Source organism: Ochotona princeps, chromosome 22 (genome assembly GCF_030435755.1).
Source record: "Ochotona princeps isolate mOchPri1 chromosome 22, mOchPri1.hap1, whole genome shotgun sequence".
Taxonomy (NCBI): Eukaryota; Metazoa; Chordata; class Mammalia; order Lagomorpha; family Ochotonidae; genus Ochotona; species Ochotona princeps.
The window spans coordinates 22,020,835-22,047,215 of NC_080853.1; the positions used below are offsets into that span (position 1 = coordinate 22,020,835).

Here is a 26,381-nt window from a genome sequence, read left to right on the forward strand (position 1 = left end):
AGGATTGTGTGTGAATTTTGAGGTTACTTTATTTTTTAATGAGTCTTGACTTGTTTCCAGAGCTCCCATCAGAAAAGTAGTAACTCAAGCAGATATTTATAATTGAAAAATTCAAATAAAAATTACAACAAGAATAGTATTGCAGCTTTCACTCTTGCACAGTTGCTAATGGAAGTGCTCAGGCATTTAAGATCATAAACATCAGTGGTGTGCTCTTTGGCAACTATTTTTATAATTTAAGGGATGACATATTTAGACATTTTAAAAAGTTTTGTTACTTAATATGTTTTAACATACCAATTAATTATATGATACTGGAAGAAATACAGTTATCAAAATGGAATAAGAAGGAAGTAGAAAGCCATCATAAGCCAGTAAGCAATAAGGGCCCAAAAACTTGTTGCTCTCCGTAAGAAAAGGGCATGAGGCTCAGGGAGTTAGCTACTGAGATGAGCTGCTGGGACCAATGACAGCCTTCATCTCCTTGGGTGCTATTTCCAAACCTGTAAACTTTTTTCAGAGCAAAGGAAGAGGTGAAACGCTTAAAAGATGCTTAATAGACTTTATGCATAATAATCTTGATATTGGGGCCTGTGCAGATTAAGCTACCACCTGTGATATTGGCATCTCAAGTGGACACGAGTTCATGTGCCACCTTCTCCATTTCCAATCCAGCCTCCTACTAATGGCCTGAGAAAGGAGCAGAAGACAGCCCAAATCCTTAGCCCCTGCCACCCATGTGGGAGACCCCGATGGAATTCCTGGCTCTAGTCTGCGGCCTAGCCCAGCCTAGGCCATTGTGCCCATCTGTGGAGTATACCAAAGATGGAAGATCTCTCTCTAGCTCTGCCTTTCAAATAAAGAAGCAAATCTTCATTTTTAAGGAAGATATATTTATTTTATTGAAAAGGCAGATTTACAGAGAAGGAAATAGAAATTTGGGACCCAAATGACCCCAAAGGCCAGAACTGAGCTGATCTGAAGCCAGGAGTATCTTCTGGGCCTCCCACATGGATGCAGGGTCCAAGAGCTCAGGCCATTCTCTACTGCTTTCCCAGGCCATATGCAGGGAGCTAGATCAGAGGTGGAGCAACCAGGACATAAACCGGTACCCATATGGTATGCTGGTGCTTGTAGGGGGAGGAGTTTGCCAATTGAGTCATCATGCTAGCCCCAAATAAACTGATCTTTAAGAAAAATGAATGAATAAATGAAAGAGCCCCGATACCATGTCCTGACAAACATAGCATCAGAAAATAGTCTTGTATGAGCAGCCCTTGGGTTGCCAATGTGATAAAAAGATCATTTAACATCAGCCTGTTAGAGTACACATTATCATTGCATTAAAAATGGCCCCTAACTTTTTAGTGTACAGGACAAGTAATCATTTAGTCATGTATTGAAATTCAGTACCACCTTCTATTTAAAAACAAAACTTTTAGTGAGCTTGAAAGTATACTTTTTAGCACTATGAAGGAAACTCTGGATAACTAGTGTCCCAATCAGCATAGAGCATCCAAGTGCTTGATTTGGTTCTGGACTCTGCACAGAAAGAAGTGAGTTTTGTTATTATTGGAAAGAAGAAAAATTGCTATCTAAGGCTACTGAGATAAAATAGAGATGGATCTACATAAGATTTAACTTAATTTTATCAAATTTAATGAATGACTCAGGATACAATTGATTAGAAAATAATTTACAACATGGAATATAAGATGAACACATTGTAGAAGAAAAATTTGCTAAAAAGGACTCCTGGCCTCAGTACCTCAGCAGGTAGTCCAGCAGGTGCCATCAGTGGCCCATGAATGTGCACTTACGGTGTGGCCGGAGCCGAGCTGCGGCATCTCCTGTGATCCCAGTGGCAGTCTCATGGAATCATAACCCATCTCAGAAAGGAGGCACCTGAAGCCCAGAGACTTGACACCGTCTTCAAGAAGGATGCACAGCTGAAATCTTCCAACATCAGGAACTCTGACTTGTCTGCCCTGTGAAGCTTCACTGTTAGGTTCCTAGTTTGCACTGCCCTTGCAAACAAAGAGCTCACTCAGTTTCCCTCACACCCAGCAACATTTAATGGTTCCTTTCATTATCTGATAGTCTGTGCCTGTTTCCCGGACCATCACTGAAGTGTCATTTTGGACTTGATTTTCTTTGAAACGTTGACTGATACAGTTCCCTCAGCGCTGGTTGTCTCACTGCTCACTGTGTTACTCTGCAGCAACTTCTCCGAGAGATGCAGCAGATGGCCAGCCGTCCCTTTGCGTCTGTAAACGTTGCCTTGGAAACAGATGAGGAGCCTCCTGATCTTATTGGGGGGAGTATAAAGGTGAGAATGTGACTGGCATCCCAGAGAGCATGTGAGCTGTACTCTGTGACGTCTGGTTTCTCCCTCACCTCTCCTTTCATCACTGAACACTGAAGCTGTCAGATGTCCTCGGCCCGCCAGTCTTCAGGCCCTGTCCTTGAGTAGCTTTGTGTTCAGGAGATTCTGAACTGCAAAATGTTTTTCTGATATTCTTGTAATTATTCCGTAGTATAATGTGAGCACTTTAAAAAGTGTATTTGCAAGTAGATAAGTATAGCCATTGTCATTAACTTGGCATTTTTAGAAGCATCTTATTGGGGGAATATAAAGGTGAGAATATGTGTTCTTTGGAAAATAGATCTTTATGATACTTCTCCCCAAATGATGCATGTCTTCTCTTAGCAAAATGAGGAAGCAATATATATCCTGAACAGAAGATACCTATGAAAGCATTACAGGGCTCGCTAAGTCAGTCCAAGCCCAGGGATTACTTCTCTTCCCCTCTAAAAGAACAAACCATGAAGCAAAACCAGAACCATGGGTTGTCTAAAGTGATCCCGGTTGGCCTCACAATGTGACCTGCCACTGAAATGTCAGTCCTCTATGTGGAAAACTGTCCCCAGGTCAGTCCTGTAAGAGTTCCTCGGGTCCAGATCTGGCTAAGAGTTCACCAAGGTCAGGAGGAGACAGATGAATGTGAGTAAGCGTGGTGGAAGCAGCAGGCCCCAGACTGGACTGGTGCAGGACTTCAGATATTAGTATTGACAGCTCAAGACCATAAGCATGCATGAAATGTTTACAGAAATAAAATAATTGGGGCCATTGTTAGACCTAACAGATAAAGCCACCACCTGTAAAGCTGCCATCCCAACGGGCAACAGTTTGGGTCCTGGCTGCACCATTTCTCACCTAGCTACCTGCTAATGCCCAGAAAAAGTAGCAGAGGATGGCCCAAGTTTTGGGGCCCGTCACCCAAGAGACACAGACGAAGTTCTACTTCCCATCCAGCTCCCTCCTGATGCACCTGGGAAGGCAGTGGAAGATGGCTCAAGTACTTGGGCTCCTCCGTCCTCATAGGAGGTCTGGATGCAGCGCCTGACTTTGGCTTTCACAGCCCTGGTCAGTGTGACCATTTGGGGGTGTGAACCAGCAGATGAATGATTTATCTCCCTGCCTCTCTGCCTTTCAAATATATAGATCTTTTTAAAAAGTAAAGGGGATGGGCCCGGCGCCGTGGCCTAGTGGCTAAAGTCCTTGTCTTAAACGTGCCGGGATCCCATATGGGCATCGGTTCTAGTTCCGGCAGCTCCACTTCCCATCCAGCTCCCTGCTTGTGGCCTGGGAAAGCAGTCGAGGATGGCCGAAAGCCTTGGGACCCTGCACCCGCGTGGGAGACCCAGAGGAGGTTCCTGACTCCTGACTTTGGATCGGCGCAGCACCGGCCATTGTGGTCACTTGGGGAGTGAATCATCAGACGGAAGATCTTCCTCTCTGTCTCTCCTCCTCTCTGTATATCTGACTTTGCAATAAAAATAAATAAATCTCTAAAAAAAAAGTAAAGGGGAAAGGAGAGGAGAGGTAAGGCACTAATATGGAGCATCTTTCCAAATTGCATCCAAAGACTGCTAGATAATCCAAACCACATGATAGATGAGGGATGCTCTTGGTTGACCACTGCACTCCATCGGCTTTCCCAGCCAGCGAGCCAACTTCGTCCCTAAGGAACAGATGTCTCCATCTGACAGATCTGCCATGCATTCACGGCCTTTCCTGTGACCTCTGCGGTTCTGAGTGGGGGTTTCAAGCTGAGCACAAGTACAGCAAAAGGCATGAGAGACAGCAGCCTGGGGAAGATCCTTCCCTGCACTTGAGACAACGCCCTGGGGAGGCGGAACTGGAAGCCTGCATGGAGGCAGCAGGCACATCATGGTCCCTGCTCAGGAGCACTGCTCCTCTCCCGGGCCAGTGTTGCTGTTGTCAGGACCCTGATGCATCCTGTCCCTGCCTCAAACTGATGTACTTGTAAGAAATGCTAGTGGCTGTGACCTGTGTGTTTTGAGTGAACCCTTCAGAAGCATCATGCTAGGTAACTCTTTGTTTTCTTCCCCAGACTGTCCCCAAGCCCATTGCACTAGAGCCCTGTTTCGGCAACAAAGCCGCAGTCCTGTCTGTGTTTGTGAGGCTCCCTCGTGGCCTGGGCGGAATCCCGCCCCCAGGGCAGTCAGGTGAGTAGTTAGATCTGTGACACAGTGCAGGAAGCTGGGAGGGAGCTAAATGATGGGTAGCCTGCATGGTGGAGAGCTGGGGACAGAGGCCGTCCTGAACAGTGCCTGCCTTGTGGCGTGGGCAACATGAGGTGACTGTCCTCTGGTCACTGACTAAGCCGCCTCCCTCAGCCTCTGCATGGCCTCAGACCACCTTCCATTTGTCACTGATGCTTCTGGCTCCACTGCTCCTTCCCACCTCCAGTTCCTCGTTCTTCCCTCCACATTTTGTCTTTCTCTCCTTTTCATTCTGATCATCTGCTTCACTTCCTGGCTTGCAGCTGTCCCCTCGGAGCGGGTCACTGTCACTGGGTATTTCTGTTGCTTATATCACTGTTTTAAGTACAAGACACAAGCGACCATCGTAACAGAGACATTCACAGCTCTACCCTGGCATCTGCCCATTTTCATTGTGCTCACTCCTTTCCACCCCTTGCCAGCAACTGCATGGAGATGATGACTATATGCACCTCATTCTATTCTTTCACATGATTATGGCAGATACTTTTGTAGCTTTCCATATAACATGTTACCTATGTCTTTTACACAGTTCCATCAGATACATGAGTAATAATCTACCTTAAGTCATATTTTGAGCATATAGGAAACATGGAATGTAGTTCTGGAAGTGTCCTCGTGAATCATGGGTGTGTTTTAGGGAGGTCTCAGAGAATGTGACTGTGTTTGACACATTGCAGTTTAGATAATTCTAGAAGGTCAGGGCTACCTTAACTGTAGAAAACAGTGAGACTAAGGAGAGTACACCGCAGGATCTTTCTAGAGCATGAACTCACATGCCCTCCGCTGCCACAGCGGGTGGACCAGTGCTTTCTCATCCGAAGGCTGGAGAGGAGAGGCTGGGCCTTGCTGTCTTCACTGCACTCACAGGTTCCTGCCTGAGCCCCTGCCGCAGCCCTGCCTGTGCAGGATGGGGTCACCACATATGTGTGCCACTCAGCAGATGTCAGCCAGTGCACAGGGCCAGCAGCATTTCCTGTCCCAGCCTTTGCCTGATGCACCATACCCCACATTGGGGCCATCCTTCCACCCCTCTGAACTTGCTATTTGAAACGGTGCTCCTGTCTGGACTCCCAGGGTACCTGGCTCTGCTTTGCCCTAACACCAGGATGTATATGCCCAAGGGATGCCAAGCCCCAAATCAAGCTCTTAAAAGTGTCCCCTCTGTGGGTCCAGTAGAGTACAGTTTTGAGATCTTCAGCACAGCTGCTAAGCCCAGGAGCAGGCTGGCTGGGACCCACTTGTGTTCAGAGGCCAGCTCCCCCAGAATGGTGCTTTCCCACATGGAGGCCAGGTTGATTGCCTACCAGTGGAAAAGGGAGGATAGGGCTGTGGAGGTGAAGGTGGGGATGAAGAGTGGAAATGTGGTAGTTTCTGATCATTGCCAAGTGCAGGTGCTGTCCCAGCAAACACGTGCTTCCTATTGTCCATTCACTGGCCCTTCCTTGCCTTGGCCTTGAACTGTCAGCAGCCTCAGTTTCCAGTCGGCATAGAACCTTGCTGGTCCCAAGTCTGACCTGCCCTATATTGTCCGTTAAAGTGACTCGGGCTGACTGACTAACGTGAGATGATTCTGGGTCTCACTGGAAAGCCTGTGCTGTAGCTGGGCACCCTTCTAGAGGCCAGCAGGAGACCGAGGGCTGGGAGCCTGTCTGCACTCATGGGTGTTTGCTCAGCAGCAGAGCACTGGGCCCACCTTACTGATCTGCTGAAAGCAAGCTACCTCTTCGTGCTGCAGATAAAAAGGGGGAAGAGTCTGTACATGTATTTGTCAAGATCAGCTCTGAAAGAATCGATAAAAAGTACTGAAGGAGTTGATGGGATGGAAGAGGAAAGATGGCAGGAGAGGGGCATGATGGAAGTAAGACTTTTTTCCTATACCTAGTTTTTTGGGGTTTTGTTTTTTGGCACCATGAAAACCAAAAGCAAGCTTCTCCTTAACATGTGTCCCTTCTGGGGTTCTCCTAAGGTCTCGCTGTGGCCAGCGCCCTGGTGGACATATCCCAGCAGATGCCAATAGCATACAAAGAGAAGTCGGGAGCAGTGAGAAACCGGAAGCAGCAGCCCCCTGCACAGCCCGGAACCTGCATTTGATGCTGGGATCAGAAACTCTCCCGGGCCTGGCACCCCAGAGCCGTCTGCAGGGGAGGGCGCAGGCAGGAAGATGCTGTGTGGTGTGGCTGGAGGCCTGGAGACCCTTGAAGCATCCGACTCATCTGCATGATCACATGCTTTCTTCGATGGTTTCTCCCATCCGTGTTCCAGCACCTAACCTTTTACGTTTGCATAGGAAATAACTGATTTAGTTCCCAGGTCCAGGGATAAATCCAACTTATTGCTGGAGGAGGCCGGTGTAGAGCCAGCGAGAGAGCTAGGAATGACACTCAGGTTCACTTGTGGAAAACCATTCCTGGGACTGCCTCAACTGTGCGGAAAACAAGAGTTGCCACGTAGACATTTCAGCATCAGGCGTTCTGCACATGGTCTTTTAACAGCCAGTCAGGTGAATTCACTTGTTTGCATCTGAAGCCTGCTATCTTTTTAAAAAGATGTGTTATTTATTCTTGCACGGTTTAGACAGGCATCTCTCTTCTAGGGAGTAGCTTTTTTCTAGTTGAGAATTAATAATGCTCCATCTCTTGACTCATAACAAACTAGGGTAGAAGGGGGCTATTTTAAATGTCAAGGTCAGCAGTGTTACTTAGGACGTACAAGGACATAGTATGTAGTTTTCTATAGCAATTTGATTAATTTAGTCTTAATCCATTTGAATTCCTCTTCCTCCCTTTCTGTGTTATACACACACACACACACACACTAAGTGCCTAGACTTTCAATAGATCTAGCAATTGGAAAGTTAGTAAGCCTGAGATTTTACATAATTACATTCCTACATTCTTGTAAAAATTTAAATAGCTACCATTGGCAATCCGCTCTTTTTCTAAAATCTGATTTGCAGCCAGGAAAATTTTTCACCCCCAGGAACATATGACCTAGCAGCAGCAGTAGCAAGCAGAGACTGAGAAGAAAGCAGAATAAGCTAACTGTGAAAGCTCCAGTTGATATTCTTGTCAAAAAGGTCAGTCTAGAAGACGCGGTCTCCACACACCTCCCACCCTCATCCCACGACCCTATGGGCCTGACGTGGGGCCCCACAGAGCAGAGGACTCGCTTGTGACACATGTCTCCTTCAGAGAAGAGCACCGAGCGCTGTGGACACCTGGGTCAGAGCCATCCTGTGTCCTTGCAGCCTGCTCAGAACTCGGGGATCCTTCTCAGGCTAGGGATGAAGTCCGCGCCTGGGGCAGGAGCCAAGGACGGGCTCAGCCTACCCCTCCTCCTTCCCAGACAGGTGTGCCTGTGTGGAGGGCAGGAGGTGCTGAGGATGAAAAGCACATGGGAAACACAGAGCAGAAAGGGAAACTCCGAACGTCAGCTGAGGGGGCACTCTCCTTCCCAAGGACACTTCCCCGGCCGTGCTGCTCTGTGTTCTGGCATTAAACAGTGACTTCCCATACTCTCCCACTCCCCAAGCTGGGGTTCTCCAGCTTGACTTCATTTGGATGGCTTCTGAACACAGGTGCTCGAATTTGAGAATCTGAAGGAAATATTCATGAGCAAAAACTGATATTTCACCTTAAAACGTGGTGCCTAGACAGGGAGTATTATCTCTTCCCTCACACACCCTGACTCCGATGAAGAAGAACCATCTGGAACAAGAATTGCAAGCAAATCGAACCACAAAACACCAATGCACAAAGCACCTCTACTCCGTGATTCACCTCTCAAATAGCTTCCTCACATCACGGTCAAAGAGCAGTTTCTAGAAAAAGGTCCCCTCCTTTTGTGAGCTCCCCACATGCCAACCCTAGAACATAGCTCCCACAGAGAGCATGCTGTATACTGCTCCATCAGGCCTCAGGTGGCTACTGGGGAATTGCTCTCCTATAGGGAAGATTCTCCTGTTTGCTGAAAAGACCAGTTTCTCCTTGGCCAAAGAAGTCTCTTCCCATGTTAGTTCCATGCCTTGAAATAACATGCACCAGGACCCCCAGCCTCCTGGCTAGCTCTTTTTTCCCCCTGTAGATAATAATGTTTATTTTTTAAAATGAAAGATGAGCTAATGAAATTGAACTCTGCTCCAACAGCGGAGGAACCACTGAATCCACCTGCTTCCCACTTCCCCTTTGCAGCCAACCGAGCAAAACCCTTCCTCTGGGCCACAGGGCAGGAGAAGGGAGTGGCAGGCACGAGAGAAACTCAGAGCCAGTTCCCAAGGGTGCCGTCTGCTGGTTGCTGAGTGTCTCGGAAGAGCCTGGACCTAAGATAGTCATAGAAGCATCCACCTTGCACTTACACATAGTGATGTCCAGGATATTCAGACATGTGGACCATACATCAAACAGAAAAGTATCTGAACATATTTTTGCTCAACATTGAATCTGAGTGTTGGCAGCAGTGGTGTTGTGCCACACACTGGATATCCATGTTCCGAAAAGTCTTCTTGTCAGGCCCCTATCTGGTAAGAACAAAGCCAAGAGTTTCCTCTAGTACATGTCAGCTAAGCCTTCAAATGCAACTCATCCTTCAGAAGAAATGTGAAGGGTGAGCTGATCCAAACAGCGTATGGGCACAGGGAGATGCGAGCAGGAGGCGGATCTTTGTCGCCGTTGTGGCTTAGAAGGGCCACTTGGAATTCTCGTGGCAGCCTCATGGTGCTCTGCGTGTTGAGAGAAAACCAATTATCCCAAGAAGTTCAAAGACTAGAACTTCTAGAAATCACACTTTCCAAAGAGGGGCTCTCGGCTGTGTTTTTCCCCAAAAAACCATAGTTTACTGAAATGAAGGGTGGGAGTTGGAGAGGCAAGGTTGTGAATAAACAGCCCCCGTTTCTTCCTGGAGGATGTCACAACCCCTGGACTCCTGTCCCTGTCTGCCCTCCATACAGCCTGGGGAAAAGCCTGTGCCTCCCTGTGGGGGATCACCAGAGCAGGTGGGAGGAGGTGTGGAGAAGGGGCACCTGTACTGCCCGGAGCCAGCCAGGAGGAGAGGACGCCTTGGACCGAAGACTGTCGGCACAGGGACTCCCTGCCCAGCTGTGGGCGAGGTCGGAGAGGCACTGGGATACCAGGGACAAAGGCAGAGAGAATACACCTTCCATACAAGGCTTGCTCCTTCTATTTCATGAGGTGTTTCCAGAGTGAGGGTGACACTTCCTTGGGTGATAGTGTTGTTTCATGAACACCTTTGATCCTTGCACTTCATTCAACAGTTACCAAACAGTAACCTCAGCAAATCCCGGGCCATGAGAGCATCCAGCCCATCAAGCGAGCTCCCTTCACTCCAGGAGTTCTCTCCCAGTGAGAACCGACCACCCCGAGGACAAGCAGAAAAGCAGAAGCCCCCTGTCCTCGGGACATGCATGCCCTTGCTTTCCTGAAGAAATCTGGACCGTTTACCGGGGTGACCAAAGTCAGTTCCAACCATAACGATCACTGCATGGGTTTCCAGGTAGCACAGTCCAGCAAGAGATGTTGCCCGGTGATGAGTCCTTCTCTACCAGCCTGTCCTGCCTGCAAGGGGCGTGGGGAGCTGACGCCTCCCCTTCTAAAGGCAATAATGGAATCGACTCTCAGTAACTCAGTTTGTGCACAAACATTCTAAACACTAGTGAAGCCTGTTGCGTTGAACTAATTCTGGCTCTGGAAATGTTTTTTGGTTATTTACGGTTGTTTTTTATTTTTCTGTTCCGTTGGGTTTTTTTGTTTATTTGGATTCAAGCTTAGTCTGTTAATATGTATAATTTAGCATCTATTGCACTCATGTAAATATGGAGTAAGTATTGTAAACTATTTCATTGCTGGGGGTTGTGGGTGTTATACATACATTTAGGACTGCAATTTTTGGTATTTTTTGTATTGTAAAATAACAGCTAATTTAAGCAGGAACAAGACAATTAAGGAGGTCTGTGCATTTTAAACACAAATGTGAAGAACTTGTACATAAATGAAAGTAAATCCTATTATATAAACTTCCTTCTGAAATAAAAGTAGATCTGGTAAAAATGTGGTGTTCTGAGTATTTATTTTGTTTTGCTTGTATTTGCATATTTTGGTTACTGGAACTTTAAGAAAGAAGGGGAAAAATGTTCAGCAGTTTTCATCCCAATGTGCCAGAGTGCACAGTCAGTGTCACCAGAGGAGAGAGAAGGTGCAGAACCACAGGATAGGGCACCTGAGCTCAGCCCTGGGGAGGCACAGACGGCCTTTGTCCCGGGATGGCCTGCAGGGGCCCACAGAGCTGCGCAGTCCATGGGCACAGCTGGGTTTCACAGTTAGGTGCTGCACTTCACCTGCCAGGAATCCTGCACCTCTGGCCTGTATCACTGCCCCCCAGGGACCCTCTCCTGCTCCCACAGGACCTCTTCATCCTCGGGCTTTTACCTCTCAGGCCCTTGAATGCTGCATCTGGTTTCCAAACTGCACAGCCTCGGGCATGGTGGCAGTCTGGGTCTGCCCAGCCACTGCGCTGTTCTGGGTCTTGAAGTTTTGATGAGTTAATTTCCATTTATAGAGCCTGGCTATGGGCCTCCAAACAGGCATAGTGTAGCTGCTGCCCAGCTCTGGGAGTTCCAGAAGGAAGAGGGAGCACAGTCCAGCCTAGGGAGGTTGGGCATTGGCAAGGAGCCTGCCCGCCAGAGCCGGAGTAGGGCTGGCAGGAGGTGGGAGCCACCTGCAGGGCAGTTCGGAGCACGTTCTGTGCATTCTCCATGCTGGCCCGATTTGGTGTGGGGTCCACCAACAGGTAGCATTCCTCAACCCCCTTCCAAGGTGCACTGCAACACGGGAGGTATGGGCAGCTTGGGACCTTGGATGTGGGGTCTGTGTTTCATGTTGCCGAAGAAAAGACAGGTGGCACTTGGTGATCAGAATGGCAAAGTATGCCAGAGCCTGGCGGTATGCTCAACCACAGTTCCCTTTTCCCAAGCCCCTGGCTTCTGCAGCATTGCCCTTGGGCAGAACTGTGTAACCCATTATCACCAATGTCATGGCCCCTCCTTGCCATTAACAGCAAATGTGTCTCCTCCACTCTCTTAGTGTTGCATCTGGTGACACACCTGCATGAGTCACATCTGAACAGACACTCCTAGAAGCCCAGTCCTACAGGCTGTAAGACATACCTGGCGGGGCCCGGCGGTGTGGCCTAGCAGCTAAAGTCCTCGCCTTGAACGCACCAGGGTCCCATATGAGCACTGGTTCTAATCCTGGCAGCTCCACTTCCCATCCAGCTCCCTGCTTGTGGCCTGGGAAAGCAGTCAAGGATGGCCCAAGGCTTTGGGACCCTGCACCCGTGTGGGAGACCCGGAAGAGGTTCCTGGTTCCCGGCTCTGGATCGGCGTGCACCGGCCGTTGAGCTCACTTGGGGAGTGAATCATTGGACGGAAGATCTTCCTCTCTATTTCTCCTCCTCTCTGTATATCTGACTTCGTAATAAAAATAAAAAAATCTGAAAAAGAAAAGACATACCTGGCAAAAAGTCCCTCCCACCCTGTGTCCCCACCCCAAGAAAGGGGGCAGCCCAGACTGTCCCTGGGCCTGTAGGAATGGGTCCACTCATCTCTCCCGCAAGCCCACCGTACAGGGCTGATTCCAAAGGTGTGGATTTAGTTGCATCCAGTCTCACTGCTTCTATCGTTGGTCTGGGACTGGAGGCTCATTTGGCTGTGTGGTGACCTGCCCCTGGCAGTACAGCTTCCTGAGACCACCTTGGATCCAGGCTGCCCCAGGCCTGCCACCCCCACCAGGCTCCCATGCAGGCTGTTGTCCCTCTGGGAAACCACTTCTGGGTGCTGCATAGCCCCTGCCCTCGGGCCATTTACCAGCTTGTGTCCATCCTTGTAGCACAAATGAGGCGTTTCTGCACACAGCCCACTGGACCCACTTGGAGGAGGTGGGCAGTGAGCAGTTTCAAAATCACCCTTGCACCTGGATGCTGGGCTTCATGCCAGAGTGCACAGTCAATGAGCCGTGTGGTTTCTACCCATAAGTCCACCAACACTGAAAGCACCTGTTTTTCTGCCTCACTTCCACCCCCAGCCACCTGCTGACTGAGGTCTCAAGTTGGCAACAAGTCAGAAATGCAGGGGTGCCTTCTGGGGCCAGTGTGTGTACACAGAGCTACCCGTCAGACCACACAGGCCAACACGCTCCGACGCAGAGGAACAATGCTTGCATGGCTCCTGGCTGTGGGGGAGCTGGACTCAGTCTGGAGACATTTGGCCAAACACCAAATGTACCATGTTCACTTCGGGACCTTTTCAGGTAGAAGGAATACAGCCAAACTCCAGCAACCCTCAACCAATGCATGTTTCCTGGGGCTGCCCTAACAAGGACCACCTAACAAGCAATGGTGACATAACACACATGTGTTCCTCTGGGTCTGAAGTTGGAACCTGAGGTGCTGGCAAGACTGCTCTCCTGGAGGCTTTCGGGGAGAGCCCGCGTTTCACCCCTAAAGCCTCTGCAGGCTCCTGGCATCCTGGGCTCGTGGCTGTGTCACATAGGGATCTTGGCCTGTCTTCACATCTCTGTCTCTGGGTGTCTTGTGCTTGGTGTCTCAGCTGTTCTCCATGCAGACAATGTGGCTGTATTTAGGGTCCACTGAGATAACTCAGGACTAGCATCTCCTTTTGAGACCTGTTATGTAGGCACACCTTTTGCTTTATAGACAGAGTTAACAGGCTACAGGGAATAGGATGAGGACACGTCTTTGGGACCACCAGCAGCCATGGAACATTTTCAATCTTTTCAGATACATCTGTTAACTTCCATCATCCCACTATTTTAGCAAGTATATGCCTATATTTTTCATTAAGAATTCTAACTTTATTTGGATCCATTTCTATTCTGAAGATTTATTTATTGCTTATTTGAGAGGCAGAGTGACAGGGACAGAAAGATCTTCCATCCACTGTTTCACTTCCCATTTGCCTTTCTGTAGCAGCCAGACCAAAGCCAGGGGCCAGGATCATCATCCAAGTCTCTCATATGGGTAGCAGGGGCCCAAGTATTCAGGCCATCATCTGCTGTTTTCCCAGGCACATCAGCGGGAACCTGGAAACAGAGTGGGCCAGCATGCTGAGGTAGGAACACAGACCCCCTAACAGGTGCTTGAGCCTGCTGTGCCTCAGCACTTGCCCCTATGCCTATAGTTTACTCTGATTTTCTAAGTCAAAAATGAAGTAGAGGGGCAGGCTGTGTGACAAGCAGGTTAATCCTCCTGTTGGGGTGCCAGTATGCTAAGATCCAGCTCTTCTGCTTCCAACCCAGCTACCCATTAATGCATCTGTGAGGTGGCAAATGACACCCCAAGTGTTTGGGTTCCTGCCAGCCACAGGAGACCCAGATGCAGCTCCTGGATCCCAACTTCAGCCCAGCTTGGTCCCTGTCATTACAGGTTGTCTGGGGAGTGAACTAGTATGTGGGAGTGCTCTCAAACAAGAAAAAAAAAATTACAGAGTTTAGCCTACTCTTACATAAAGCAAACCAATTAGCAGGCACTTGATTCTGTATTTCAATCATCATGTCATCATGGGAAGCAGGAAGACAATGCTTTCACTGCTCCCTCCCAGCCCCAACACACCCAAGACACTCCCACACCCATAGCACCCTTACACACAGCACCTCCAATATACCCACAGCATCCCCCATACCCATAGCACCCCTATACACACCCACAGAACCCCCAGCACACTCAGCACCCACATACACCCATATCACCCATACACAAATACCCCCCACAAACCCACAGCATCCCCCACACCCATAGCATACTTATAGAACACAACACACCCACCACACCCCCAACACATAGCACTCCTATACACCCACAACTCCCCCAATGCACAGTACCTCCCCACACACATCCACGGCACCCCCTAACACACAGAACCACCCACATACACATCCACAGCACCCTGCCATACTCACAGCACCCCCTACACCCATAGCACCACTATACATACACCCATAGGACCCTCAGCACACCCATAACATCTTCCCACACCCACAGCATCCCTCCACACCTACAGCTCCCCCAATACAACCCCCCCCCACACACCCATACTACCCCCCACACACACTTTGCCTCCCCAACTCTCATGCTGGTGACCATTCTGTTACAGATTGGGGAAGGGTGATCCTAAGTTTTGTGTCTAACTAGGGTCAGCCTCTCCAGAAGCCCAAGGCGGTCGTACCTGGGTTGATGGGAGAGAATGCCCTCCTGAGAGCCTGCAGGTGAGGGAAGCAGCTGAGGAAGGGGAGCGACCTCACCCAGAAGTGCTGGAGAACTGCTGGGGCCTGAGAGGCCCACATTAGTTCCTTTTGGGCAGGCCTGGCCTTGGTCCCCTTTGTCAGGCAGCCAGGCTGTAGAGGGTCCCCTGGAGAAGGAGGTGGCTGTGAGCTGGGACAAGTGGCCTCCTCCCCAGCACTGGCTCCTTCAGCAATCCCGGACTTTTCCCACGGCACAGCCGTCCTGAGACACCATGACCCTTCACTGGTCAGGGAGGGAGAGCAGGCAGAGGGCTCAGGACAGAGTCTTGGACAGCACACGGCGGGCTACAAGAGAAGCAGTCTGAGAGCCAGCAGAGGACAGATGACAATGCAAACTCTCCCAGCAGGACCTGAGGGGCTCACTCAGCATACTGTCAGGCAAGCTGACAGCGCCCAGGCGGCAGAGTACAGAGCCTAGTGGGGTGCAGAGGCCAGCGAGGCACAGAGCCCAGCACAGATACCCTGCAGCAGACCTTGAGCCACAGGACGGTAAGGTCAGTCTCAATGCACAGGGGTTTATTAAGTGCTGTGTGTTGCACTGGGGTGAACTATGGGGAAGACGGCCTCATGACCAGCCAACGTGGGGACAATGAGGGGACTGTCTGCTCACTCATGCCAGGTGGTGCCCAGCAGCACCCTATCACAGATGGGGAGCACCTGGTAACATTCATCCTGGGTACGGGTGGTTGTTGTGATGGGGATGCTTATACTTAGCTGAGGGGATGCTCTGAATGCTGTAGTGTGGAAGAGAGTCTTGGCATTCTTGAAGGTGCCACCTGCTGGGAGGTTGATTCCATCCCCTAGGTTCTGGGAGCGTGGATGGTCCTGGGCTCCTCTAGGGGATCTGGTGCGTTTGGGGGTAAAGGGGCATGGTCTCCTGTCCCCGTGCTGTGGGGGACCCCAGCTGTCTCCAGGTATGAGCAGGAAGGGACCTACTGATAGGAGAACCCAGGGGCATCTCAGTCAGCTGCAGCCACCAGGCTTTACTTTGCAGACAGGCACCCAAGGAGTCCGGCCTGGGAGCAGTGGCAATCCCTTGCTGGTGGGGCGGTAAGAGGCCACAGACCTGGCCCTGTCCAGGCCAGGTGGGACAGTTGGCTGTGTCCTCTGAGGGCTGCTGGCCTAGTCAGAGCAGGTCCTGAAGAGTCAAGGTGGGAAGCAGGGCAGACAGGAGGCTCCCTGCCAGTGGCCCCCCTGCAGAAGGCACCTGTGGATGGGAACAGGCTGACTTCTCTGCATCCTGCCCACACCTCCCTCCCAGACCCAGAAGGGCATAGAAGTGGTACCAAAGTGGCCAGCCTGCCAGCCCTTCCTACCTGCTTGAAGCTGGGCTTGGGGTCCTGGTGGGAGTCCAGCTTCCTCTGCAGGACTGGAGACCACATTCTATCAAAAGCCCGGATGGCACCATCTAAGGAGGGAAGGTTCCAGGGTAGGCTTGGCTGGGAAACTTTAAGGCAGGACCCAGCTCCCTGGAAACAAACAGGCTGCATTCCAGGGGTAGCAGATGCAGAAAGCTGTGCTCAGAGTGACACACAAACTGTAAGCAGTCGTCTGTCCTCTCAACGAAAGGTGCCAAGGGGAGCAAAGAAAGATGGACAGGGCTTAGGAAGTGGCAGCATCAGACTTCAAACTTGAGCCCCTACATCCTGGGGCCCTTAATTCTCAGACCCGAAAAGGCAAGCTCCCAAGGACAGTCAAGGGAGAGTCTGTGGGGTGGAGCTCCTCACAGGCACCACAGTAGGTGCCTTGCTTGGCTCAATTCCAGGTCCTCAGTAGCTGGCCTTAACTCGCATGCTCTCCTGCCCACGGGGCCAGCAGCCTCGACGCCCCTAGGATTCTCCTTTGGGTCTGCGCCAACCAGGACAGTGAAGACCACTGGGCACAAGTCCCCCTGAAGCCCCTGGAAGCAAGGCAACAGCATGGGGGGGGAGGGGCAGGGTGCCTATATGGTGGCCACAATCGGCCTCATTACTCTCCTGTGGAATGGACCCCCTACCCAGGCGTCTCAGCCCTCACCCAGGCAGGGGTTCCTTGTGAACAGCCCCCGGAAGGCTTCGCAGTCCTCACGTCGGTTTCCGCTGGCGCCACAGTCGCACCAGGGTGCCACTCGGGCACTCGAATTGTCCACGTAGTTGGGGGTCACGGCAGTGCCTACGAGGATCCCAAGGGCAGGGTCAAGGGGCCTCGCCGACCGGCGGAGGCGTCCCTGGGAGAGCCCGGCCCTGCCTCGCAGCCCTCCGTACTTACCCACTAGGCCGGCATAGGCACGCAGGCAGTGGGCCCCTTGGCCACCCAGACAGCCATCGGGCGCTTCGGGGGCGGGGACGCAGGAGGCCTGGAAGGCGAGGAGGCGAGGCCTGCGCGGCGGAGGGAGGGAGTGAGCGGCCCTGGCCCCGCCGCGCCCCCCGCCGCGCCCCCCGCCGCGCCCCCCGCCGCGCCCCCCGCCGCGCCCCGCCGCGCCCCCCGCCGCGCCCCGCACCTGCAGACGCGGCTGCGCTCGCAGGCGTTGCGGGGCTCGAGGCAGGAGGGCGGAGCTGCACCGGGCCTGGAGAAGGCGCACGTGGGCACGAAGGTCTGACGCCGGCGTTCGGCGCACGTCGGGCTCGCGCACGGGCAGAAGAGCAGAGCCAGGGTGTGCGCCGGCGGCCCACGGGCGAAGAAGAGGCGTAGGGCGCGGCGGCAGCGGCTGCGGGGACAGCCACCCTCCGCAGCGCGGCCCAGGCACTGCGCCACATACTGGGCGCGGAGCTGCTGGCAGCGCGAGTCCGCCGTGCAGGCCTCGGCCGCGTCCACACATCGGTTCCCCGCGGTCCAGCTCGCTGAGCCTGAGGGAGGGGTGTGCGGGCTGTGGCTCGCCATATGGCCGGGCACCCTCCCGTGGCATCCCCCCATGGCATCCCCCCAGGGGGCAAAGAGACGTGGCCGCAGGACTCTACCAGCCTTCAGGTCCTGGGGACACTCCAGGGGTGGAAGGGGACCTCGAGGCTGGGCCTGCAGGAAGCACCTCCTCGCCCCCCTCACCCCTGGAACTGCCACATGCGGCCTAAGAGGGGCGCGTGGGAGGTCCTCCTCCGACCCCCACGGCCTTGACGGGATCGGGCTAAGAACTTCTCAGAAATGGCTCCGGGGAGCGCGGCCGTTCCTCTCTTTTGTGTCCTACTCTTGTGTCCCTTGCGCAGGGAGATGCTCTGGCTGGGTCTGTAGATTTCCGGCGCTCTCCCTTCCTGACCTGGTATCCCCTCCCTGTTCTTTCCTGACTCGTCCTCTCACACGTCGAGCTCATTGCTTCCCACCAGGCAGAGGAAGGCCGGGGGTCCCCAGCAAGGGCTCTGGCCTAGTGGAGAGCCTGTTCAGGGCTGGACGCAGCAGCGTACGGATTCAGAGAAGTCGCTGGACGAGGGCCACAGGGTCTTGTCCCAAGCCGCAGGGTGGGAGGGAAGGTGCTGGGCTGGGGGTAAGGGGCAGGTGGATGGAGGGTGGGCTGTCACTGACCTGGTGAAACCTAGACCTGCCAGAGCATGTGCAAGTGAGGACTTCCCAGACTCCTCCCAGGAGCTGGGTCACCCACCCCAATCTTGCTCCGGGCTCCCAGCCTTGGGGAGCGCCTCACTCTATCCAGAAGGCTTTCTGGCATCCTAGCCGGAATCGGGGAACCCAACGTGGTCTCCCATTAGTCCCACTGTGCGTGGGGGTGGCGGGGACAGGCTCCTGTCTAGGGGCAGCATGGACACCTCTGTGGGGCAGTGGTGGTTCTTGCTATAGCTTCAGACCCTGCCACTCCCACATAGGAAAAAGTTCCTGGGGCAGTAAACCAAGGCCAGGCTTGGGGAGGGTGGCAGGGTAGCCCGATGTCCCTGGTCACTGGCATCTCTTACCAGCAGCTTTTGCTGGATCCCAGCCTTTTTCTGGAATCTCCTGCTTGCCTCCCCCCTCCCACACACCAGACCCAGAGGAGTGGGGACAGAGGCCAGGGTTCAGGGAGCCAGGCTTACAGAGCAGCAGCGGCAGCAACAGTGTAGCCCCCAAGCAGTGGGCCATGCCAGGCAGTGAGGAGGCCAAGGGACAGGTGTCCGCTTCCTAGTGTGTCCCGAGTAGGATGGCAGTGGAAACCCAGCAGCTGTCTGTGCAGGGAGGGTTCCTCCAACAGGCACCTGCGCCATGGGAACAAGTCCCCGCCCCTAGTAACCGCCCCAAGCTGTCAGAGCCAGAGCTCTCAGCACCTGCCTGATGCTGCTGGGGGACGGTGCCCCTGAAGCTACCAGGAGTACCTCTGGGGAAGGGGAAAGGGGGGGGAACTCAGCCCGAGTCAGAAGCTGCCCCAGAGCAAGACAATGCCGTGGAAGAGTCCAGGCAACAGACAAGAAGATCTGACCATATCCCAGTTCTGCTGGCCCACTCGTTCCCTTTGCCTGAATGTCCACATGTGGTTGAATCCCTCACTTGAAATCAGAAGACCATGACTTTCTGTTGTCCCTTCCAACCCCTCAGTCCCCAGCATGTAACACTTTAGAGCCACAATGTGGCAGCCTGTGCCATGCAGCTCTGTGTGCTGTGAAGGTTCATTTCCTGACCTGTGTCCAGAATGCAGAGGCCACATTTGGACTTTCTGCTTGCAGATCTCCCTGGCCCTGTGTGCCACAAACTGCCCTCTTGCTAACGAACCAGAGTGGTCACTTCAAGGACGTGGCCTCTCTGCATCACTGGTCACTGCCGCAGCTGGAGTCACTCAGCCTCTTGCTGCCAAGGTACAGGAAACCTTGGTATCGGAGGTGCGGGTATTCCCACCTTCTCCCTCCTAGTTTGTTTTTTGGGCTTGTCTCGGAGGTTTGTTCTTTCATATGCATTTTAGGAGCAGTCTGTCAATTGTTTAAAAACAGGTTGGGATGTTTATTAAAATTTCTTTTTAAAAAGATTTATGTGAAAGGCAGAGTTACAATGAGAGGGACAGAGACAGATCTTCCATCTAATGGTTTTTTGCCCAAATGTCTGCAATGGCTGGGGCTGGGCCAGGAACCTCACCTGGGTCTCTCAAATGGGTGCAGGGGTCCACGTGCTTGGGCCGTCTTCCGTGTTTCCCAGTTGGGTCAGCAGGGAGCTGGATCGGAAGTAGAGCAGCTGGTGTCACACACAGGCAGCAGCTTACTCCGTTAGGCTGTATTGCTGGCCTGTTGGAATTATTACAAATCTATCAGTGGGAAAAGCGAAAGAGGCAAAAAGTTCTCCAGTTCTTCATACCCTCTAAGACAGGATTTTACTACTGCTCCCCCAAAATCAAGTGACTTACCCCATCCCCAGAATCCAACCTGACTTGTGATTTCCTTAGGCCAGCATCCTGGCACAGAAATACGTGGGATTTCAACAGACAGCCCTGCGGGGTCCCCCTACCCCCTTTCCCACAGGACGAGGATGAGGGCAACAGCATCACAAAACAAAGCGCAGGCCTCCACATCCCTGCCCGGTTTTCCTCTTGCCTCAGGCTCCAACATGGCCAGGCCAGGCACTGGCACTGATTCGAATCCAGTTACATGTTTCACGATTTGTTCATCATGAATTTTTTCATTGATCTTGATTGATTGAACTATTGTATTCAGGAGCCCAGCATGGTGGCCTAGCGGCTAAAGTCCTTGCCTTGAACATGCCGAGATCCCATATGGGCACTGGTTCTAATCCAGGCAGCTCCATTTCCCATCCAGCTCCCTGCTTGCGGCCTGGGAAAGCAGTTGAGGACGGTCCAGAGCCTTGGAACTCTGCACCCCTGTAGGAGACCTGGAGGAAGTTCCTGGCTCCTGGCTTCGGATCGGCGCAGCTCTTACTGTTGCAGTCACTTGGGTAGTGAGTCATCAGACAGAAGATCTTCCTCTCTGTCTCTCCTCCTCTCTCTGTATATCTGACTTTGCAATAAAAATAAATAAATAAATAAAATTTCTTAAAAAAGAAATATTGCAATCAGATAGTATTTATCTTGATTGTTTGTTTGGGGTACCCTTACACAGCTGACTAACTGCCTTGCTTGCTCACTCCACTCTCATCCTGGTCCTGCTCTCGCCCAACCCTCCCCAGCTGTCACATGAACAAACTCAGGCTTTGCCTGCTGAAAAACCACCGGCACCAGCCCAGTACCCCTGGCCTCGGCCAACAGCCAGCCAGCCAGCCCTGGAAGACAAAGGCCTGCAAGCATGCAGGAGGGCCTGGCTGAATTCACCCTTGTCTGCCCGTTTGAGTTGCACCAGCTGCAGGACATGGCAGTCCAGCCCTGAGACACAGAGGGAGGGTCTGTGGCCCTGTGTGTGGGGTCAGCAGCTGGTACCCGAGATGAGGAGCGGACTTGGGAAACACCGTTGAGACCAGAGATTAATAACAAGGAAAAGAAGGGGAGATCTGCTGCCTATCCTTGCAGTGCAACTGCTCAACCTTCCCATTCTCTGCTCACCCATATCCTTCAGATCTCTCAGCCTCTCAGCCTCACATCCTTCCCAGCCTTACTGCATTGAGGTCTAGGCAGAAGGGAATGGAGACGCTTGCTCAGGTGTGCAGGGCAGGAGCAGGGCCCCACCTGCAGGCTACAGCTCTCCCCAGCCTTCCCAGCAGGACCCCGTTCCAAAAGCACCGAGCTTTTTGGCTTTCCGGAAAACCCAACTGCACCTCAGCCTCCTGACCCCCAGATGGCACCCACGGCCTCTCCTCCTCCCAGGCATTTCCCACCCACCCCGCAGTTTCTCCAGCTCTGTTCCTGCCCTGCCCGCTCGCACATAAGGCCGGGGCAGGTGGCACCGAATGGGTAGGTGCCGGGGTCCGTGTGATGGATGTGGAAAACAGGAAGGTGTGAGGAGCATTGCTTCTATTGCAGGCAAGGCCGCGAAGGAACTCCCCGCGCCGCCGAGCAAGGCTTTGGCGGGATGTGGCTTTGATCACCTGAATGCAGCTCCGCCTCCCTTTGCATGGACACCGGACTATCCCACTGAGATTTCTGTAATTTATTTAGGCACTGTCTGCCCCTGCGGAGTTAACAGTTGACGTATGGTATCTGTGCGAGCTTGGAAGTTGATGTTACTGATATTCGCTTTTAGCATAAAGGTTTTTACCTATTGCTGCTACAGCTGCCACCATTCACCATATGCTAATCAAGGGTGCTAACCCTCCAGGTGCCGGGGGAATCTATTCCTTTCTCTCTCTCTTTGATCTTTTGGGTCCTGCCTCCGGACGCATTCCTCCCTTAGCTGATTCAAGAGGTATGTGTTACTGATTGAGCTTTCCTTAGGTGAGACAAACGGCAGAATTATCTTTAGCAACACCCATTTGATCATGACGTAAAAAGTCTGAGCCAGAGTTTGACTGATTCTGTATAAATAAAGCGGACGGCTTTATTGCATAGTCCACTATCACCATGGAATCCTAGTGGTCCGTCTCTTTCTTTCTGCGCCTCATCCACGCACCCTTCCCGAGTTCCGAAATCCAGGCTGGAGCTGGACTCCGGCAGGTAGGCCTGGCCAAAGGGGGTCACGTCCGCAGCGCCATGCAGACTACTCACGCAATGACACGAGCAGCATTTGGCCTGCTTAGCAGTGTGACGCTGGCCAGAACACTCGCACCTCACGTGGGAGTGCCTTTTGCTCCTGACTCTGGCTTGCTGTTAATGCACCTGGGAAAGTAGCAGAGGATGGCACCCCATGGAAGACCTGTTTAACGTTCCGAGCCTTCGGCTTTGATTTAGCGAAGCCTTGGCTGCTGGAGGCATTTGGAGAATGATAGAAATGCTTTGTCTCTTCCCTCTCTCCGTTTCTCTGCCTTGTTGATAAATAAAAAATAGACTTAAAAAAAAAACCGCAGACTCTTTCTTGGGCTCCAACTCCACTCTCTGAACTGCTTTGTCTGCTCATTCACCAGCTCCAAACCTTTGGTCCCACCCCAGGACATCAAATCTAACCCAGCCTTCTGAGATCTGGCCTTCCTGGGTCTCCAGAGTTCACTGCCCAGCTCCTTAATCCAGGATACCACCCGGGCGCAGATCCTAAGAACCACCACGAGGCGGCGCCACTTACCTCAGGCTCCTGCTGCGGTTGGTACTTGCAGCCAGAGGAGGCTGACCCTGCCTCGACAGTCAGCTTCCAGGGGATCACAAGGGCTTTCCTGCAGCGTACACTCCGTCCAGGGCTCTCTCCACCCCAGGCAGCTTTTCTCTGGGGGCCCCCGTTGGTCCTGCTGCCCGACACCCCTCCACACGGATCCTCAGCCTGGGACTCTTCGGTTCTTGTGTAATTCCACCAGAAGCTCCTGGCCATCAGCCCTGCATCAGGGGTCGCGACCTGGTCGAGAAGGGGCATGGGGCTGAGGTGGGGGCCCGCCAGACCTGCTCCCTGCAGGGAGCTGGAAGGATGTGGAGTTCAAGGGCGAACCCTGGCCTGGGAGTGAGCAGCAGGCTCCATGGAGGGTGAGTGCATGCCAGGGTGTGTGCTGTTACCAACAGCTGCCTGCTCCCCAAGTTCCCGAGACTAGGGCTCCCTGTTTGGCTGGGGTCCTGGGCCCTGCTTCCTCTTTCAGACCTGGAAGGGGCACGAGAACAAGTAGGGGGAGGTGACAGGTTCAAGAGGAAACTTCGTGGGGGCAGCATGAGGGCCTCCCTGCTGTCTGGGGGCCAGCGTCCAGCACAGTCCAGACCGAGCCCCTCCCGGTGCAGTGCTGGCGGCCCTGCCCATCCACTGTGGTCCTCCCTGGTTGCCAGTGGGCCCATGCCACATCTGCCTCACTGAGCTCAGGGAGTGAACACGGACCCCATCCAGGGAGAGAAAACCCTAATTTCCTGCTGGGTGCCAGGAGGGCTGACTGAGTCCGCAGCCTCCCTCCACGCCTCTCTCACACTGTGAGGTCTCCCCTGAGCCCGGCTGGGGACCCGCAGTTCGCTGTGGGTCTCAGAATGCTTGTCCCAGGCTGAAAGGCCGTCCCCTCTTACCACAAAATACCCTGGGCTGGGGACCTGGCTGGGACTTGGTGGGGGAGCCAGTGCTCCCCACCTGCAGAATGGAGAGCACCCCAGCAGTGTTGCATCCGACCTGAGCCTCTGCCCGAGAAATGCAGCTCAGACAGCTCTGCTGAGCAGCAAAGTTTACTGAGGAGGCAAATAAACAGACCAACCAACAGGGGTCAGCTCTCCTTTCCCTCAGAGTGACTCCACGGTGAGAGTAAGACGGGTTTTTATAGAAAGAGTGAGTTATATAGCCATGAGAGCCAGGTGAGTTGGCAGCCACAGGAAGCTGCCATGGAGACAGTGGGTGGACAATGAGTGGGCCATAGCAACTGCAGCAGGCTCCCATGGGGACAGTGGGTGAATAAGTCATACTACATTGATTCCTGGAACCTACAGTTGCTGGCAGGGTGTGTTATTCCTTGTAATCTGACCCCCAAAGAAGGAAACTGGCAAAGCATTTGTACAGAAGCATAAAGAGCAGGTTAGCAAACTTACGCAGGTCTGAAACATAGTGACTCCATTTTGTGACTGGATTTTACACCGGGTCTCTCTTGCAGCTGCACCTGGCCAGCACGCTGGCCCCAGGGCACACAGCCAGGCAAGCCCAAGTCGGGGGCAGAGCTGGGCAATGTAACTAGGCAATTCCTAAGAGTTCAAGTGCGCTGCAATTCTCATATCCATGTGAAGTGATGTTTGGTTCAACTGTCAGCCTGATGTACCAGCTTGCCGGCACAAACCTGTCTCATCCGAGACCCGGGCCTGTGTGACGACCTCAAGCTGTGTGTATACCCTGTGGAGGATGGCACCCCTCCCCCCTCATGAAAAGAGGTGGAGAAGGAGGTAGACATCACTCTCATTTTCTGTTTCATGGGAAGCTCTCTGGCCCACCCATGATGGTGTTTCTCTGTGGGGGGTGCTTATTCTCTCCCTGTTAAATAAATCCTGTTCTCTCTGTGCATATCAGAAACCCTCTGCTTTGCATTCTGGTCTCCAAACAAGAACCTGGATTGGAAATGACTGTATTACCCACATCTCAGGGATCCAATCTTAACCACTGTGGGTTGTTATAGTTTTGTGGGTCAGGGATGTTATGTAAATGCTGTCTTTTGTTGCTTTTATGTTGCCCTGGCAGAGCTGAGTAACTGTCAGACCCGCAGGGGCTACAAAACATCAACTATGACTTATCTGTAACGTTTGTCAGTCCTTGCTCTCGGACAGTGCTCAGACAGGGTTGTCAAAGAGTTCCAATGAAGCCAGATAAAATGCTTCAGGAGATAAGGGAAGGCCTGGGTTAAATGAAACAGTGCAGAAAGTTGCCAACAAGAACCGGGGCGGGGGGGTGTCTGGGTATCGAAAGTGTGATGATTAAGAGAAACTGCAAGGGAGGGAGAAACAGAGCAGAGGAATGGGTCAAGGAGCCAGATGGAGAGAGGAAGTGAGGTGGACGACCTGCCTGAGCGTGGTTTTCACAGAAGGGATCAGGAAATAGGAAAGAGAGAAACCAGATGATAGGAGGGCAGGAGAGGACATGGGAACCTTTGTGTAGGGGTAACTGCTAAAGAAAAACTTATTCACAGGGCTGTTGTGGGACAGCATGCTCAACCACTGCCCATGATGTCGCCGTCCCATATGAGTAGCAGTTTAAGTTCTGGCTGCTCTACTTCTGATCCAACTCCTTGCTAAATACCTGGGAAGGCAGAGGAAGTCGGCCCAAGCAGCTTGAGCCTCTACCACCTACAGGGGAAGACCTGGATGGAGCCCCAGGCTCCTGGCTTCTGCCTGGGCCAACCCTGGCTGTTGTGGCCATTTGGGAAGTGATCAGAGGATAGATCTCTTGGTTTCCCTCTCTGTAACTCTGGCTTTTAAGTAAATAAAGGTTATTTATGACACTGGTTTGGAAGGGAAGGCTAACTTTGCTCCCTGAGAAAGCTAAGGGAATCACTGTGCTGGGGTCGAAAAGCAGACAATTGGAGGCAGGTGTCGGGAGAGGAGTCGGAGGGTAGAGACTGGCTAGACACAAAGCCCCAGCGCTGAGGAACTCTGTCTGCAGGGACCTGGCAGGATCGGTACAGAAGACAGATCAGGTTGATCAGACACCGGTCATGATGGAGGGGCAGCGGAAAGGGCCCCGCTAACCTGACGCCTCCTAGAATTGGACAATGTAGGGATGAAATCAGAAGCCCAAAGTTGTGGCCAGTCTACTAGAGTCTGGCGCAAGAGTTCATTTCAGAGAATAGGAGCCCCCAGATTAGGTATTTCTTTTTTCTAGGTCTTGAAGGAATGGGTGTTTAACATGGAACGTGTAGCAAATACGAGTAGAAGGAGAGTTAAGAAGTAAATCTTTTTTTTTTTTCTCACATCCAAGCAAAGCTGTGGTTTGCTCACTCCACATTTATCGGTGTGTTCTCCGTGCCTGGCCTGCTTGAGGCTCTGGTGGTGTTACCCAAAGCTCAGTGCCAAATCAAAACCCAGAGGACGAGGTATGAGGGTTTAGGCAA

General features: G+C 52.5%; 2 protein-coding genes across 2 annotated transcripts in view; one reads left to right on the forward strand and one right to left on the reverse strand.

Moving 5' to 3' along the window:
- Window positions 1-10,655, forward strand: part of ATRN (attractin) — a 106,825-nt gene extending 96,170 nt beyond the window's left edge. Inside the window, exons 27-29 of the mRNA XM_004585654.2 lie at window positions 2,222-2,329; window positions 4,419-4,533; window positions 6,560-10,655. Of these exons, the coding sequence (XP_004585711.2) occupies window positions 2,222-2,329; window positions 4,419-4,533; window positions 6,560-6,684 (348 nt within the window). The 3' untranslated portion in view covers window positions 6,685-10,655. The remainder of the gene's footprint in view (window positions 1-2,221; window positions 2,330-4,418; window positions 4,534-6,559) is intronic.
- Window positions 10,656-15,878: 5,223 nt separating this feature from the next.
- GFRA4 (GDNF family receptor alpha 4) lies at window positions 15,879-17,780 on the reverse strand. The gene is made up of 5 exons (XM_058679896.1): window positions 17,401-17,780; window positions 17,169-17,278; window positions 16,938-17,072; window positions 16,238-16,329; window positions 15,879-16,128 (listed from the first exon to the last, which is right to left on the reverse strand). The coding sequence occupies exons 1-5, from the start codon at window positions 17,778-17,780 to the stop codon at window positions 16,048-16,050; spliced, it is 798 nt and encodes a 265-aa protein (XP_058535879.1). The 3' UTR covers window positions 15,879-16,047.
- Between the last annotated feature and the right edge of the window lie 8,601 nt (window positions 17,781-26,381).